A 14,243-nucleotide genomic window follows, 5' to 3' on the forward strand; every position below is an offset into this window, starting at 1 on the left:
GAAGTCGGGGGACAAAGAGGTACCACTGAAAAAAGCCCTTCACCATGACTTCAAAAGCACTAAAAAAAAAAAATTTCAAAGAAAAGGAAACTACTCTGTAGAGTTTGCAAAATCAAAACAATTTCTACCACATTCTACCATATTTTTACACTCAGCAATCCTAAAGAGACTAGGTAGGCACAACCAATAGGGTGGCCATGAAGTCTGGAAACATAGCTGACTATACATAATCTTTGGTTTGTGGACATTACATTAATAATATGTTCAGTGTGCCACTGCGCAAAATTGCAATGAATGCAGTACATTAACATATTTCTGGAAACCCATGTATCTGTGAAGTATTGCCTCTGATGATTTGTTTCTGGTTTTCAATAAATAAACCTGTACCGTTAGCTCACCCCAGAAGTAATCGCGAGGGTTCATATCTGGCAAGAGTGCAGCCCAGGCCATATAGCTCCAGCGTCCAATTACCTTTGGGAAATGATCGTCTCACCAACCCTTCACCACCCAGTCTTCATGAGGTGGTGACCATGGTGCTGGAGCTGCTCCAGACACCCTCCCCTAGACCAAGAGCAGGCCTCAAACAATCACTTACCAAGACCAAATATGTCACACGTCTGCCTATGTTTCCAGACTTTATGTCTGGGTAGGGGAGTTATACCATAAAAGAAACATCGACCAGATGAACTACATCCAGAAGATTATACCCCAGGTGGTAGAAGGGAAACCACATCGTACAAGCAGAATTAATAGGGATGTTTAATTGAGGAGGAGCCAAAAAAACAAGGAAGGATATGAAGCTACCTGCAGATAAGTAAAATAACAACAAAAAATGAGGGTGTATTTATTCCATAATAGGAAAATAATTTGGGGGTCAGTATAAAGCATTATTTTCTAACACTCGGAGCTAGAAGAGTTGTCTTGCCACTCTTTCTGCTTACCTTCCGTGTCTTATATGACTCCCCAAATTCACATCCTAAGCTCCAACCAAGATTTACCCCTAAAGAGGCCCTTGCTTTCACACCTCCTTGATTTTGCACTTGCTACTCCCTTTGCCTAGAATGCCTTCTGTATATTTCTTGAACTGGTTGGTACTCTTCCCTCAAGATTCTCCACTTTGAGAAGCCTCTCTGACCCCCATCTATGCGTCTTTGCCAACAGCCTATGCTTATAGCCACCACAACGCTTTTTCTCTATAATAAAACCATCTGTTCTTTTTATCTCCAGTGCCTAGCATAGGCAATTCAAGTTTTTTGACTGGTTAAGTGTCTGAAGAGAACAACTTTTTGTATCAGAATGGTGGCTGGATCAGGTGACTTCTAAGGCCTTAAAAACCATGATTCTATTTTAATATTATCGTTACAGTGAATAACTATATTTTTAAGCTTCTATTCATATTACAAACAGACGTACTTTAGGCTTTTCTACTGAGAGTACACAAATATGCAAGTCACTAGTAATACACAGAGCACACATAAATTACCAGGAAAGAAGAATTTGCAGCTGTTACTGTGCCATAGGGTTTGACAAACGCAGGTTTTAGTTTGGCCATCTGATCCAGGGAGGAAGGACGAATGCCATTATCTTTGGTAACTGTATCTTTTCCTATAAAAAAATATGACCTCTTTAACTCTAAGGAACTACAAGTATTATATATCTTCTCTAGAGAAATATGCTTTAAAAATTACAAGAACATATGGAATGTAAACCATACCTGATTGCTAAAAAGAAAGCCTTTCGTGTTATCAAGATATTATCAAATTCTAAACAAAACTCTTAAGATTTTTTGAAAAAAACCTAAACGATTTAACAACAAAAAAAAGACACCCTATTTTAAGATATTCATTCACATTTGGCTATTCCATACAGAAATCATATGAATGAAGAATTTTAAAAACCGGCACCTACATAAGAACTAAAATGTATCAGGAAGATGTAAAAGGAGACTCTTTGAAAAACTTCTCTCTTCATGGGGATGTAAAGTACAGCATAGGGAATATAGTCAATAATATTGCAATAACTATGTATGGTGCCAGGTGGGTACTAGATTTATTAGAGGGGTCACTTTGTAAATTATATAAAGGTCTAATCACTATGCTGTACACCAGAAACAGCGTAAAATAATACTGAACGTCAACTGTAACTGAAAAATTAAAAAAGAAAAATTTCTCTTTAAAATGTTTACCTATTGTTGTAACACAAATTGAAACTTGAGTCCACGTTCACTGAAAAGTTATGTGGGGTTTTTGGAGATTTAGGAGCAATTCAGACTTCCCTAACAAATATCACGAAGCAGTCTCTTTTACAAAGTGGAGCAAACCATTTCACCTGGTACTTTGAACGGTACAACGTCAGATAGGAGTCCTTCATCCTGTGCCTTCTTGGCCAGGCTGTGAGAGCGCAGTGCATACTCATCCTGTTCCAGTCGAGAAACAGAAAAGGCGGCAGCCAATCGGTCTGCAGAGTGGCCCATGGTCTCATTGGTGGAGAACTCGGCCACCGCAGGGAGCTGGGAAAGGAGCCAGACAGGATCAGGGACACTGCTGACAGGTGTTGTACCACACCCAGGGTTATTTGGGAAAGTTAAAATCCACTATCAATCAAGACCAAAACAAGGGAAACAATGTGAACAGGGTATCTCTGAAGAGGACTTACAAATTCAAATTTTCTAACTGCTCTCTTTTCTTTTTTCAACACGACCAAGGAATTAACCCTGCCCTGTAACTATCAGAGCATAACTGACCCCTGCTGCCTTACCTAATTCTAAATCTCTGAAGTGGGCTGCTTTGGAAACACAAGTCTTTCTGTAAGCATTCAGAAGTCTTACCTCAGGTGATAGGAAATTCAATCTGAATTTAGAGATTAAAGCTAGCCGCTGGCCCAGAGTCTTGGCCTTATTGAGATCAAGCAACATTTTTCTCATTTTCCTTGAATGACGAATAGGGATGTCGGACATTAACTCTACACCACCTGCCACGATGACATCAGACTGGCCGGAAGCAATCAAGCCAAAACCTATAGGGCACAGGTCATATGTACATGAACATCTTCTGCAGAAACTAACAGACTATTGATCATTTAAGCTTCTTGATTTAAAAATTGTACGATAGTTATCAGCACTGTACAACATCTGTAATTAAGGCTTTCATCTTTTCAGAGGGATTAAAATAATGTTTTCAATGACTAAAAATACACTCAATGCCCTAAAAAAAAACAAGTGTCATTCAGGCTACACGGACATCAACTTCTGGAAACAGCCATTGAACCAACTCTCAAAACAAATCATGTTCTAAACCGGAACTTTCAGCATATTTTATATGCTCCCAACTTTAGTTTTCAGATATTTTTACTGTGAAGGGAATTTCAATTTCTACAAGCCAAAGAAATTCTGGCTTTTGAGATGTAAGGCAGCCCCTTTCCCTCTTTATGGCCATTGGCAAGTATTTTGTTGCTCTAATTGGGAGTGGTCACATGCTACATAGAGTGGTGAACTGCCCCATTCACTGCCTCTGGCTCATTCCTTGCCACCCATGGGATAGGCTGCCCAACTTAACCTTGATATTACTAAGAGAACACATGATTACTATACCTTTCAGATTTCCTGTCTTTTCACAATAAGGGCCAATGCTACAAAATGTCCCACAATTTTGCTAAAGATTGTTAGGAGAATTTGCAACTAATTGTGAGAAATGCCAAGATGTGGGGGAAAAGAAGAAAGGGTGATACCATCTAAAGCAGTGATTTATCCCTCTGGCAATCATGGAGGGAGGAAGGCCAATCTCCATGGGGCAGTACATTAGAATCACCTAACTTTAAAACTTGGCAGGTTATAAACTACTCATGCCTCAAATGCAGAAGCACTCTCCTAGAAATATATTCCTCCAGTTGATAATCGCTGCTATAGCCAACCATATAACTGATGGAGGAACTACATGGATCAATATGTCCCTCGGGTATAGAGAGCAAGAGAAAAAGGTTGAGACCTACCGTCAAAAATAAAAAATTGTAAATATTACCATATTTTAAAAAAAACACAAATTCAGAGATCTATGCTTATCATTTACTTCTTTAAGAGGACTTTTTAAAGATCAAATAAAAGACAAAGGAGATTACCGTGTACCTTCTGCTTTCAGAAAAACATACCTGTGGTCATGGCTTGATTGGAAGAGATGCAAGCCATGGTGACAGTGTGAGCAGGAGTCTTGTCAGAGAAGCCAGCTCCAAGGGCAGCCTTCAGGAAACACAGTGAATGAAATGATCACACTACATGTAAATGATGCTTATACTTCTCTGTGTGGTGAATCAGGAAAGGTTTGCGTTTAATAATATTCAAAATAAAATGAAGCCCATCGCAGAAATGGTTTACTCGTTTTTCATCTAGCCATTAATGACGAGCACTCTGCAAAATTCGGGGTAGCTGGTTTCTAGAATGGTATATAAGGCTACAACACTCTTCTATCTCACCTAATTTCTTAGCAACACTTTGTTCAGAGCCATTTTTCCCCCTTGTTTTTATTTTATTTAATTTTTTTTGTATTAGTTTCAGGTGTACAAAAATAACAACGATTAGACATTTACACCCCTCACAATGTGATAACCTCCCTCCAGTCTACTCCCCCTCTGACATCGAATATAGCTGTTACAATTCCATTGACTATATTCCCTATGCTGTACTTTACATTCCGTGACTATATATATACTATATATAGAGGATGCCAAAAAAATACACGTGTACACATTTTAAGAAAGGAAAAACTGTATTAAAATGGTAATACTCAATATATACCAACAACAAAAGATGAATACAAGTCACGTGTATACATTTTTTGGCACCCCCGGTATATATATCTATGAAGTGACAGCCGCAATAAGTCCAGTACCCATCTGACACTGTACATAATCTTTACATTATTGATTATTCCCCATACTGTGTTCAGAGCCTTTAAGGATATCAGTAAATGATTTAACTTTAATGTGTTTAAATTTTCAAGTCAACTTAAAGCACACGTGTGAAATACAGTTGATGAAATACGTAATAGGGTAAAGTCCTCATGATCTATGTTCCTGTAGTTAAAAAGCTTAGTGGCAAAAGTCATCAAACATGAAAATATTTCTAAAGAACTGACCACTCATAAACAGAGTCCCCACTCAGGTCCTGCCCACTTTATACTCATCTCTACTCTCACTACCAGTCAGTCTCTCCCTGACTGTCTGATACTTCACACAGCACTTTGCAGATCCGATGCAAAGACAAAAAAGGAAAACTTGCCAAATATGCAGGAGTTCAAGTTGATGAAAGAAACTTCGGAAAATTGCCTGAGCCACAAGTGAGCCTCTGAAATAAGGGCTGGACCAGTTAACAAATGGAAAAGAGAAAACTAAACAATAATGACACAATAGGTACTTCAAAAGAACAATTTAATGGGCCTTGAGGAAAACTGAAACCCACTGTCAAAATGTTGCAAAAATGGCTTCTGTTATGGTGGCACAGTAAAGTTAAACATGAAATGAGTACATCTATTATTTTATTGTACTATTTATTGGGGAAATTAGTTTGCCAATAAACCAACCAATGCCTGATTCCATTCTTTGTGTAAAGAATTAATGCATAGGTGCAACAATACTTATTTTTATAGTATTCAAGTTTCACTATAAAAATAACATTCTTAACTCCCCTCACCCCACAGCCCCACCACCACTATTTACTATGAAATTCTGGTTTCCATTAGAGAAATTCATTTTTAGTGGCCTCTTTCTGGAACTATTTAATTATCCTCAAAATACAAGATCTCCTATAATTTGATAAAATAAACATTTCCAAAGTCTAGATTGAAGAGATTCAATGTTTATCTGATTTTTACCTTTATACTAATGCTATCTGTACACTATTTACCATAATCTATAGAAATATAAATGTGATACAGTAGTGTATATGCAACATGACCTTATTCTGGTCTTTCCTAATACTAAGTTCCCAACCTACTTTGCTAAAAATGACCCCTGCCAACCGCACGTCAGCCTCTCCGTGTAAACCAATCCAAAAGGAAGAGAGAGGCAAGTCTTCAGAGGGCAAGGGAGAGCTCCCCAGTGGGGCAAATGTAAAGGACACTCAGGTCGTAACAGCTGATCTTCATGAGGTCCTTCCTAGCATGTGTTACACCCTTGACCCAGTTGACTCTCAGGACTGAGGAGCTTTAAATAGAAGTGGCTGCTGGTGAGCCTTGTCCACATACTTCTTCTATTTAAAGTTTGAACAGCTCTAAAAGCAAGCTTAGGCTCTAGGTAGTACATTAAGGAGAAAGGGGAAAGGTGCCTCTTAGTTAAGTTGGAGAGGAGGGGAATATGCTTCAGTAAAGTCAGGTTCATGGGAACTCAGCGCCAGGAGCTTTTTAGGATTTCATATTAATTTTGTTAGACAACAAGCCCCAAAGAAATTCTCTAGCTGGAAGTTACCGTGTTTCCCTGAAAATAAGACCTAGCTGGACAATCAGCTCTAATGCTGATAAGACCCGTTATTACAGACCCAAATTATAATATAAGACCCAGTATTACATATCATATCATATATCATATCATATCATACCTGGTCTTATAGTAAAATAAGACCGGGTCTTATAGTAAAATAAGACCGGGTCTTATATTAATTTTTGCTCCAAAAGACGCATTAGAGCTGATTGTCCGGCTAGGTCTTATTTTGGGGGAAACACCGTATGCTAGCTTTGAGGTTACATATCCCCTCAACTCACTTTCCCTGAAGCCACTGCAAAAATTACCTGGAGTGCAATGCAAGTGGTGTTGGTACCGGGCAGGGAGAGAGAATCTATCTCATATCAATCAATAGCTGAAAATTTGCATATGGATGTAAAATTTCCAGAAAACAAATTCAGGAAAAAAACATTAGTGCTTTAGTATTAGGATAGAATAGAAATATACAGAAAATTGAAACAGGTCAATATTTACCTTTTAAGTGCTCTTATAAGAGTCACTTTTTTCCCCAGAATATAAAAGTTGAAAATGTATTATAAATAACTCAATGAACTGATAAAATTATCATATTCGATACATTTAAAAATGTGAAGATCTAGTAAAAGAACATAAAAATCAGAGAAAGGGAAATAAAAAAACCTCTTGTTCTTAATTCTTTCCTGACTTTCTAACAACATACAGTTAATTTTTGTGGGCTAACAGCTAAAACGGTGGGGCAGAACAACTACTTCAGTCCTGCTCAATTTCCCTTCTCTCGGCTGACAGTGATGAAGTTATTGCCTTTTCAACTATACTGAACACAATAACACAGCAAGCACAGACAAGAAACAAAGAAAATGCTGAGCACACGGCAATATGCTTTGGAGCCAACTTTATCCAAATAATCACCTTCAAATTGAAACAAGGCCCAGAAGATGTGTTTTAACTATTCAATATGTCTGTAGGACATGTCACAAAAGCTCCCAGGTCTGTCATTATCTTGTTTACCCAATAAATACTACATAGAGTTATGCCAACTAGGGGAAAGGTAAACTCACAAAAGTTCCAAAGTCTGTCATTATCTTGTTTACCCAATAAATACTACATGGAGTTATGCCAACTAGGGGAAAGATAAACTCCTGTGAAATAGTTTTTTAAAAACTCTACTATGGGAGGGGGGTTACCACTTTGTGAGGGGTGAAATGTCTAACTAGTGCATTGTTTTGTACACCTGAAACTAATACAAAATAAAAAATTTAAAAAACCAAAAAACAGAAAACTCCCGTGTCACCTTGTCAATATGAACAAATGAATAAACAAGGCTACCTCTAACAAAAACCATGTTATGAAAAAAGTTCTTTGCAAAATGTTGAAATTTTAAGTTAATTAGAAGCCATGCTCTAACATTACTAAAAGTCACACCAGCCAAACTCTGACATAATTTCTATCTTCCTAACAAAAGAGACAGATAAATTAACATTTCCCAAGCCAGCTCACATAACTGATTTGATTTTTACACAGTATAAATATATACTAGTATAGTGTACATCATTTGATTTATAGTACAATTGTTTTAAATGTTAAATAACATTATTCAAGTTATAAAATCACATTATAAGTCAAATATACTTAATGGATTTTAATAGCTTTTACAGAGTAAATTCTATTAGCTGAAATTCAAATTGATTCTCCTACCAATCTCTTTAAACAATATTGTTTGTTTCACGCACCTCTCTAGCCACATTGCTTGTTTTCACTTCCTGTATAACTGTGCCAAAGATGATATAATCAACAACATCCTTTGGGACATTGGTCCGATGCAACAAACCCCTGAGAACAGAAGTCCAAAGCAAAGAAGCATTTTACACATCAAAGTAGGGCCACAGATCATCACTTAAATAAAACATTGCACTTCTTTAAAAGGGTAACTTTGAATTTAAAGAACAGAGAGTGTGCCTTTTGCTTAATTCGACAACCATGTGGCACCTTATCAAAGAAGAAATGAATGAAAGAGTGATTTAAAAAGTTACCACGTGATGCTCAATTGGCAATGAGTTACACAGAAAGAATAACAATTCGGAACGTGATAAAATGGATAAGTAAGCACAGTAATGTTAGTGGGAACCAAGTTTTCATTCCAAAGAGAAAAGAGACAAATGTAAAATTAAAGAGATGAAGTAAAATCCCAGGTACATTAAATTTAAATTTGAAATATCAATATAAATACAAGATTTAAATAATATACATAGTTTTCTAGTTATCCCCACTGATAAAGATTAGATGCAGTAACACTCCAGTAGAAAGAGCACACCCTGACCTCAGATTCGGTTTCTAAATGTCATTCCCCATGGGAATGAAAGGAATCAGAACTTTTTTAAAAATGAGACTAGGTCTAAAGCAGGGAAAAGTACAAAGTGAATCTCACAGACCTATTCTGTACTAAAAATAAGAAAGCACTAAAAGACTAATGGAACCATCGCAAAAACAGAAACACAGGTATACACATTTGTCAAAACTCATCAAACTGTAACCTTAAAATCTCTGCATGTTATTGTGTGCAACTGTATGTCAAAAAATACTGTAATAAAAAACAAAAGGGACATAGGAGTCAACTTGAAGGAGCTCCCACAGATAAAATGTGGGATAATCTGAGCTTCAAAAAGAATAATGACTAAGCTTGGCTATAACACAAAAAATAAATAAAAATCCATTAAGTCCTCTTCATTTAAAAAAAGAAAAAAACCTACTCTTTATAGAAAATACCAGCCAATAAATGTAGGAGGAATAAAAGAATCAGAAAAAGCACCAATCTATAATCTCTAATGTAATAACTGATTCAAGAAAAAATTATCAATGAAAGCTAAAACCGTTTGGTGGAAGGCTGTTGGGAACAGGACGTTCACATGGTGCTAAGATATCCCTTTACAGGTTACTGAGGGATTGCAAAGGGAAAATGTACCTTTATAATCCAGACCTGGCAGTCTGACCACCACCATGACGAAGTGCTTAGATTCAGCATCATACATCATGTTCCTCTTGAAATGATACAATACCCATGTGCTTTACCCATGAAGCATTCTTACCCCAAAATGCTCAACCTGAATAAAATCAAGCCTCTAGATCTAACTTCCAGTTTACAAGCAAATTCATAGAGAAAAGTTAAATATCACCATAAGGAAACATCCAAAATGTGGGACATTTATAGGACAGCTGGCCTGGACTTTTCAAAAAGTCACTGTCATGTGGGGGTGGGGGTAGGGGAGCAGAGGGAGCAATTAATGTTCTAAATTAAAAGACACTAAAAAGACACATTCACTTGTAATATGAAAAGAGACATAACCATTTGTAATATGAACCTTGATTGGGTCCTGGTTTGAAAAAAAATATTAAGACAAGACATTCTTGGAATAATTAGGGGGATATGACTATGAATTGGATATTAAAAGTTATTATGAAATCATTATTATCTTAGATATGGTAATGGCATCACCATAGCAGATAGCAGAGAAGATCCTTATTCTTAGGAGATAAACGCTAAAGTATTTAGAGCTGAAATATGCAAAGCTGAACCATAGAGATACAGCAAATATGGCAGAATGGCAACAATTATTAAATCTAAGTGGAGGGTATTTAAGTTTTCACTGTATTAATCTTTTAATTTTATTATACATTTGACTTTTTTTTAATAAAAAGTTGAAGAAAACTTGCAAATCTCCAGCCTGGGATGATAATCAGAAATAGCACCATTATCAACAATTGGAAAATAAACTGGTTTTGAGGAAAAGATAATTTTTATTTTTGATGTGCTAAACTTGAAGTGTCAAAGAAATGGTCAAATTTAGAAATTTGGGAGTCCTCTACATAAAAAAATAAAGATTAAGTAGATGAGATTTTTAAGAAAAAACATGTGCATAGAGGGAATGCAAAGCTCTAAGGACTGAAGCTTGCAAAATACCTTTAAAAAAGAGAAAGAAGAATTCCAGCTTTTTAAAAGTAGAGAAGAATCAGTCAGGAGATGGGAGGGAAATCATAAAGGTTAATATTAAGGAGACAAAGGAAGACAATTTCAAGAACAGCTGGCAGTGTCAAATGCCATAGAATAGAGAGACTGGGACCTGAGAAGACATTGGTGCATTTAATGATCACAAATCACTACTATTAAGAGAAGCTTCCAAAGTATTATTACTGTAGAGCAATGGGAATGGAAACGATTATTCTGAGATTAAGGAGAATAAATGGAATAGTAAGAAAGAAGCAGGGCCGGTGGTTCAGGTGATTGGAGCACCGTGCTCCTAACTCTGAGGTCGACGGTTCGATTCCCACATGGTCGAGTGAGCTGTGCCCTCCACAACCAGATTGAAGGACAACGACTTGGAGCTGATGGACCCTGGAAAAACACACTGTTCCCCAATATTCCCCAATTAAAAAAAAAGGAAGGAAGGAAGGGAGGGAGGGAGGGGGGGGAGGGAGGGAGGGAGGGAGGGGGAGGGAGGGAGGGAGGGGGAGGGAGGGAGGGAGGGAGGGAGGGAGGGAGGGAGGGAAGGAAGGAAGGAAGGAAGGAAGGAAGGAAGGAAGGAAGGAAGGAAGGAAGGAAGGAAGGAAGGGAGGGAAAGAAAAAAAGAAAAAAGAAGCAACTGCTGCTTTCATCCATTCTTAAAATCTGGCAGGAAGAGAAGAAATAGGACAGGCAGAATAGGAACTAAAGGGAATTTTCAAACTAGGAAAGACCTGTGGCTGGTGCAAAGCATCAATGGAAAATTAATGCGATAATGCCTTACATCCACCAGGTTGAATTTGTATACCACACCTGGCTAAAATCAAGAATAAACGAATCTTGTAAAAGCTAGTAAGTGCTTTCTTACCATATAAAAATTAATATATCCTAGATATGGAAATTCTATTAAACTTGTTATTTCAAGGGTGAAAACTGGAGAAAAGTGCTTTTAATGAATGAAACTGCATTTACTTACGAAAGTGCTGCTCTAGCCAAATCATGTGGCATCAGGTCTTTATATCTGGGGAAAGAAAATAAGTAATTGAAATCCAAAGCCTAGAGCTTTACCAAAAATTTTTTTTCATTCTCTTTGAAATACCTAAAAAGATCATCTAACATATGCTGCTACAAATACATTTAACTTTACTATCTAAGAGAGTCCATCATTTTAAATGAAGAAATAGTGTGACTTTTGCTATTTGTCATCCTTAAAAATCTGGCAAGCATTAACTCAGGCTGAGCTGGCTAAGAATCTAACAAAATTTTCCCCAGTATCTTATTGTTCAGCATGACACACGTTAAATATTTTTAAAATTAAACTCCGCCTTTTCAATTCACCTTAAAATATACATATATATGTATGCATGTATGTGTGTATGTATATATATATATATATATATATATATATATATATATATATATATACACACACAAACACACACATATATGTATATATGGATATTCCCGCTCTCTATTTTGTGATTCCTAAAGGGACATGAAGGATGTATTAGGACTTTTTATGAAATTTTTTGTTCTGAAGTAATATGAAATTTATATAATAAAAGAATTGGAGAGCTAGAACAGGGTTCCTGCATACCCTTTACCCTGCTTCCTCAAATGCTAATATCCTATATAACCACGATGCACTTGTCAAAACTAAGAAATTAACATTGGCACAATACAGTCATTAAGCTACTAACTATCTGGATCTCACCAGTTTTTCCACTAATGCCCTTTCACTGTTCTGTTCCTGAATCTAATCCATGTATTTTGTTGTCATGCCTCTTTAGTCTCCTCCAATCTGTGAGTGTCTCAGTTTCTCCTTATCTTTCATGACCTTGGCACTTGAAGAGTAGGGTTATGGATTTGGAGAAAGAATATCACAGAGGTAAAGTGCTCTTGTCATTGCTTCATATCAGGGTGGACGTGATATGAACACGACTTATTACTGGTGATGTTAACTGGATGACTTGGCTGAAGTGATCTCTGCCAGTTTTCTCCCCTATTTTTCCCTTTCTTTACTAATTTGTTAGAAATGAATCACTAGTAGGGCCCTTACTCAAGGTGGGGAGAATTAAGCTTCACTTCCTAGAGGAAGAAGTAACAAAGAATTTGTGGACACATGTTAAAAGCATCACAATTTTGAATAAATATTTGGGGGGAGAGAGTTAGAGGCTATGCTAATATCTTGTTTCTTAACATTTCTCACTAATTTTAGCATTCATTTGTACATCTCGCTTGCATCAATTATTACTGTGGTGTTCCAATGGTGATTATTTTCCTCATTTCTCCTATATTTATTAATTGAAATTTTTCTGTAAGGAAGATGTGTCTTTTCCTCTCGTTTATTTATTTATTCAATCATTTATATCAGATTGGACTCATGGATATTTATTTTATTTTTTGGGTTATGATGCAATACTATCATAATTTATTTTATTGATCAAAGTGTTCTAGCTTTGGTCATTGGAAGCTATTCTATCTTGGCCTTGTGTCCTTTTGACATGCATCCATTTTTTTCCCCCCACTTTCTTCAACCGGAGACCTCGGCGTTAGAAGCACTGCGCCCCAACCATCTGAGCCACCGGGCTGGCCCTATTTTTTTAAAAATTTTTTTAAGCAGTTCTTTACTTTCTGGTACAACAAGTGCCTCTGGTTCATCTTGTTATTTCCTCTGGCACAGACCTAGTCATTCTTCTAGGGAGCCCTGGTTTCTTTTATTGAAAACCAAGATCTAAGTGTGAACTCTGTTCGTTTGTTTAAATGTAAAAAATAAATTCTCTTTAAGTCAAAGATTTAATTATTGGGTTGAATAAGAAGATTCATTAAGTTCCTGAAAATTAAAACCAAAAAATCCAAAAGTGTTTTTATTCTCACTGTGAATCACAGAATCACCAGTAGTTTTCCAAGTTTTTCTAGTTCCCTCAATTTAAAACCAATTCCCTCAAACTTAGAACAGAATAATTTAGAGAAAAGTTGTGTGTCAATTTTTAAACCATAAATTATTTATCATTTTACAATCTTTATCCTCTTGCTCCTATATTCCTCTCTTCCAGGATGACCGACAGACTCCCATATCCCACTGTTGGAATCTATTTCTAGGAGTGTTTCCCAAATACCCTCCACCTCTAAGGAGAACCTGGTCTTCCAAATATCACTCAAGTTGAAAGCAAAGTTTCTTCAAATCGAACAGAAAAAGATTATTCCACTAGAAAATGAACTTCTATTATAGAAGACTTTTTTGTCACCTCATAGGACATCAATAATATGATTAAATTATTTGTGTTCTTTATAAATTCTTCGCTCTATAGTTTTACTTTTGTTCTTTATGTGAAATATTGCCTTAAAATTTATTCTTTCTTCCCCATTAACTATCATTTTTTACATTACTCAAAGATTTTCTCTTCTCTTACCACTAAATTGCTCATTAACTTTGTCTTTTTCTTTTCAATCAGGATCCAGAATTAAACTAACACATAAAAAATAACAAAAGAAACAAACCCTATACTAATGTGCTGAATTTCTCAAATCAAACTTCATGGAAATACTAATTATCAAAAAAAAGTTTAAATAAATGATTTAGTTGACTATGTTCGTATTTTTTAACAGCTAGTAAAACAGTTGAAATAAACATCTACATATGGTAATATGTAAACAGGCTTTCCAAAAAAAATGGTCTTCCTAGCCAAGAACTTTCTTCTCTTGCTGGAACTTTCTTTTCCTACCCTGCTAATACTGCTGAGTACAAAGAGGATTCCATCTCCTCACTTTTCTGGGGCTAAAA

General features: G+C 36.3%; 1 protein-coding gene across 3 annotated transcripts in view; it reads right to left on the reverse strand.

Moving 5' to 3' along the window:
• The window catches only part of HADHB (hydroxyacyl-CoA dehydrogenase trifunctional multienzyme complex subunit beta), a 30,271-nt gene that overhangs the window by 5,633 nt on the left and 10,395 nt on the right, over positions 1-14,243 (reverse strand). For all 3 annotated transcript variants that reach the window (XM_019735320.3, XM_074331798.2, XM_088796252.1), the window contains exons 5-10: positions 11,436-11,480; positions 8,196-8,295; positions 4,144-4,231; positions 2,828-3,015; positions 2,329-2,509; positions 1,484-1,605 (exon numbers count right to left, since the gene is read on the reverse strand). In XM_019735320.3, coding sequence (XP_019590879.2) covers positions 1,484-1,605; positions 2,329-2,509; positions 2,828-3,015; positions 4,144-4,231; positions 8,196-8,295; positions 11,436-11,480 — 724 coding nt within the window. The remainder of the gene's footprint in view (positions 1-1,483; positions 1,606-2,328; positions 2,510-2,827; positions 3,016-4,143; positions 4,232-8,195; positions 8,296-11,435; positions 11,481-14,243) is intronic.

This window comes from Rhinolophus sinicus, chromosome 2 (genome assembly GCF_057876585.1).
Source record: "Rhinolophus sinicus isolate RSI-liver-muscle chromosome 2, RSI-T2T, whole genome shotgun sequence".
Taxonomy (NCBI): Eukaryota; Metazoa; Chordata; class Mammalia; order Chiroptera; family Rhinolophidae; genus Rhinolophus; species Rhinolophus sinicus.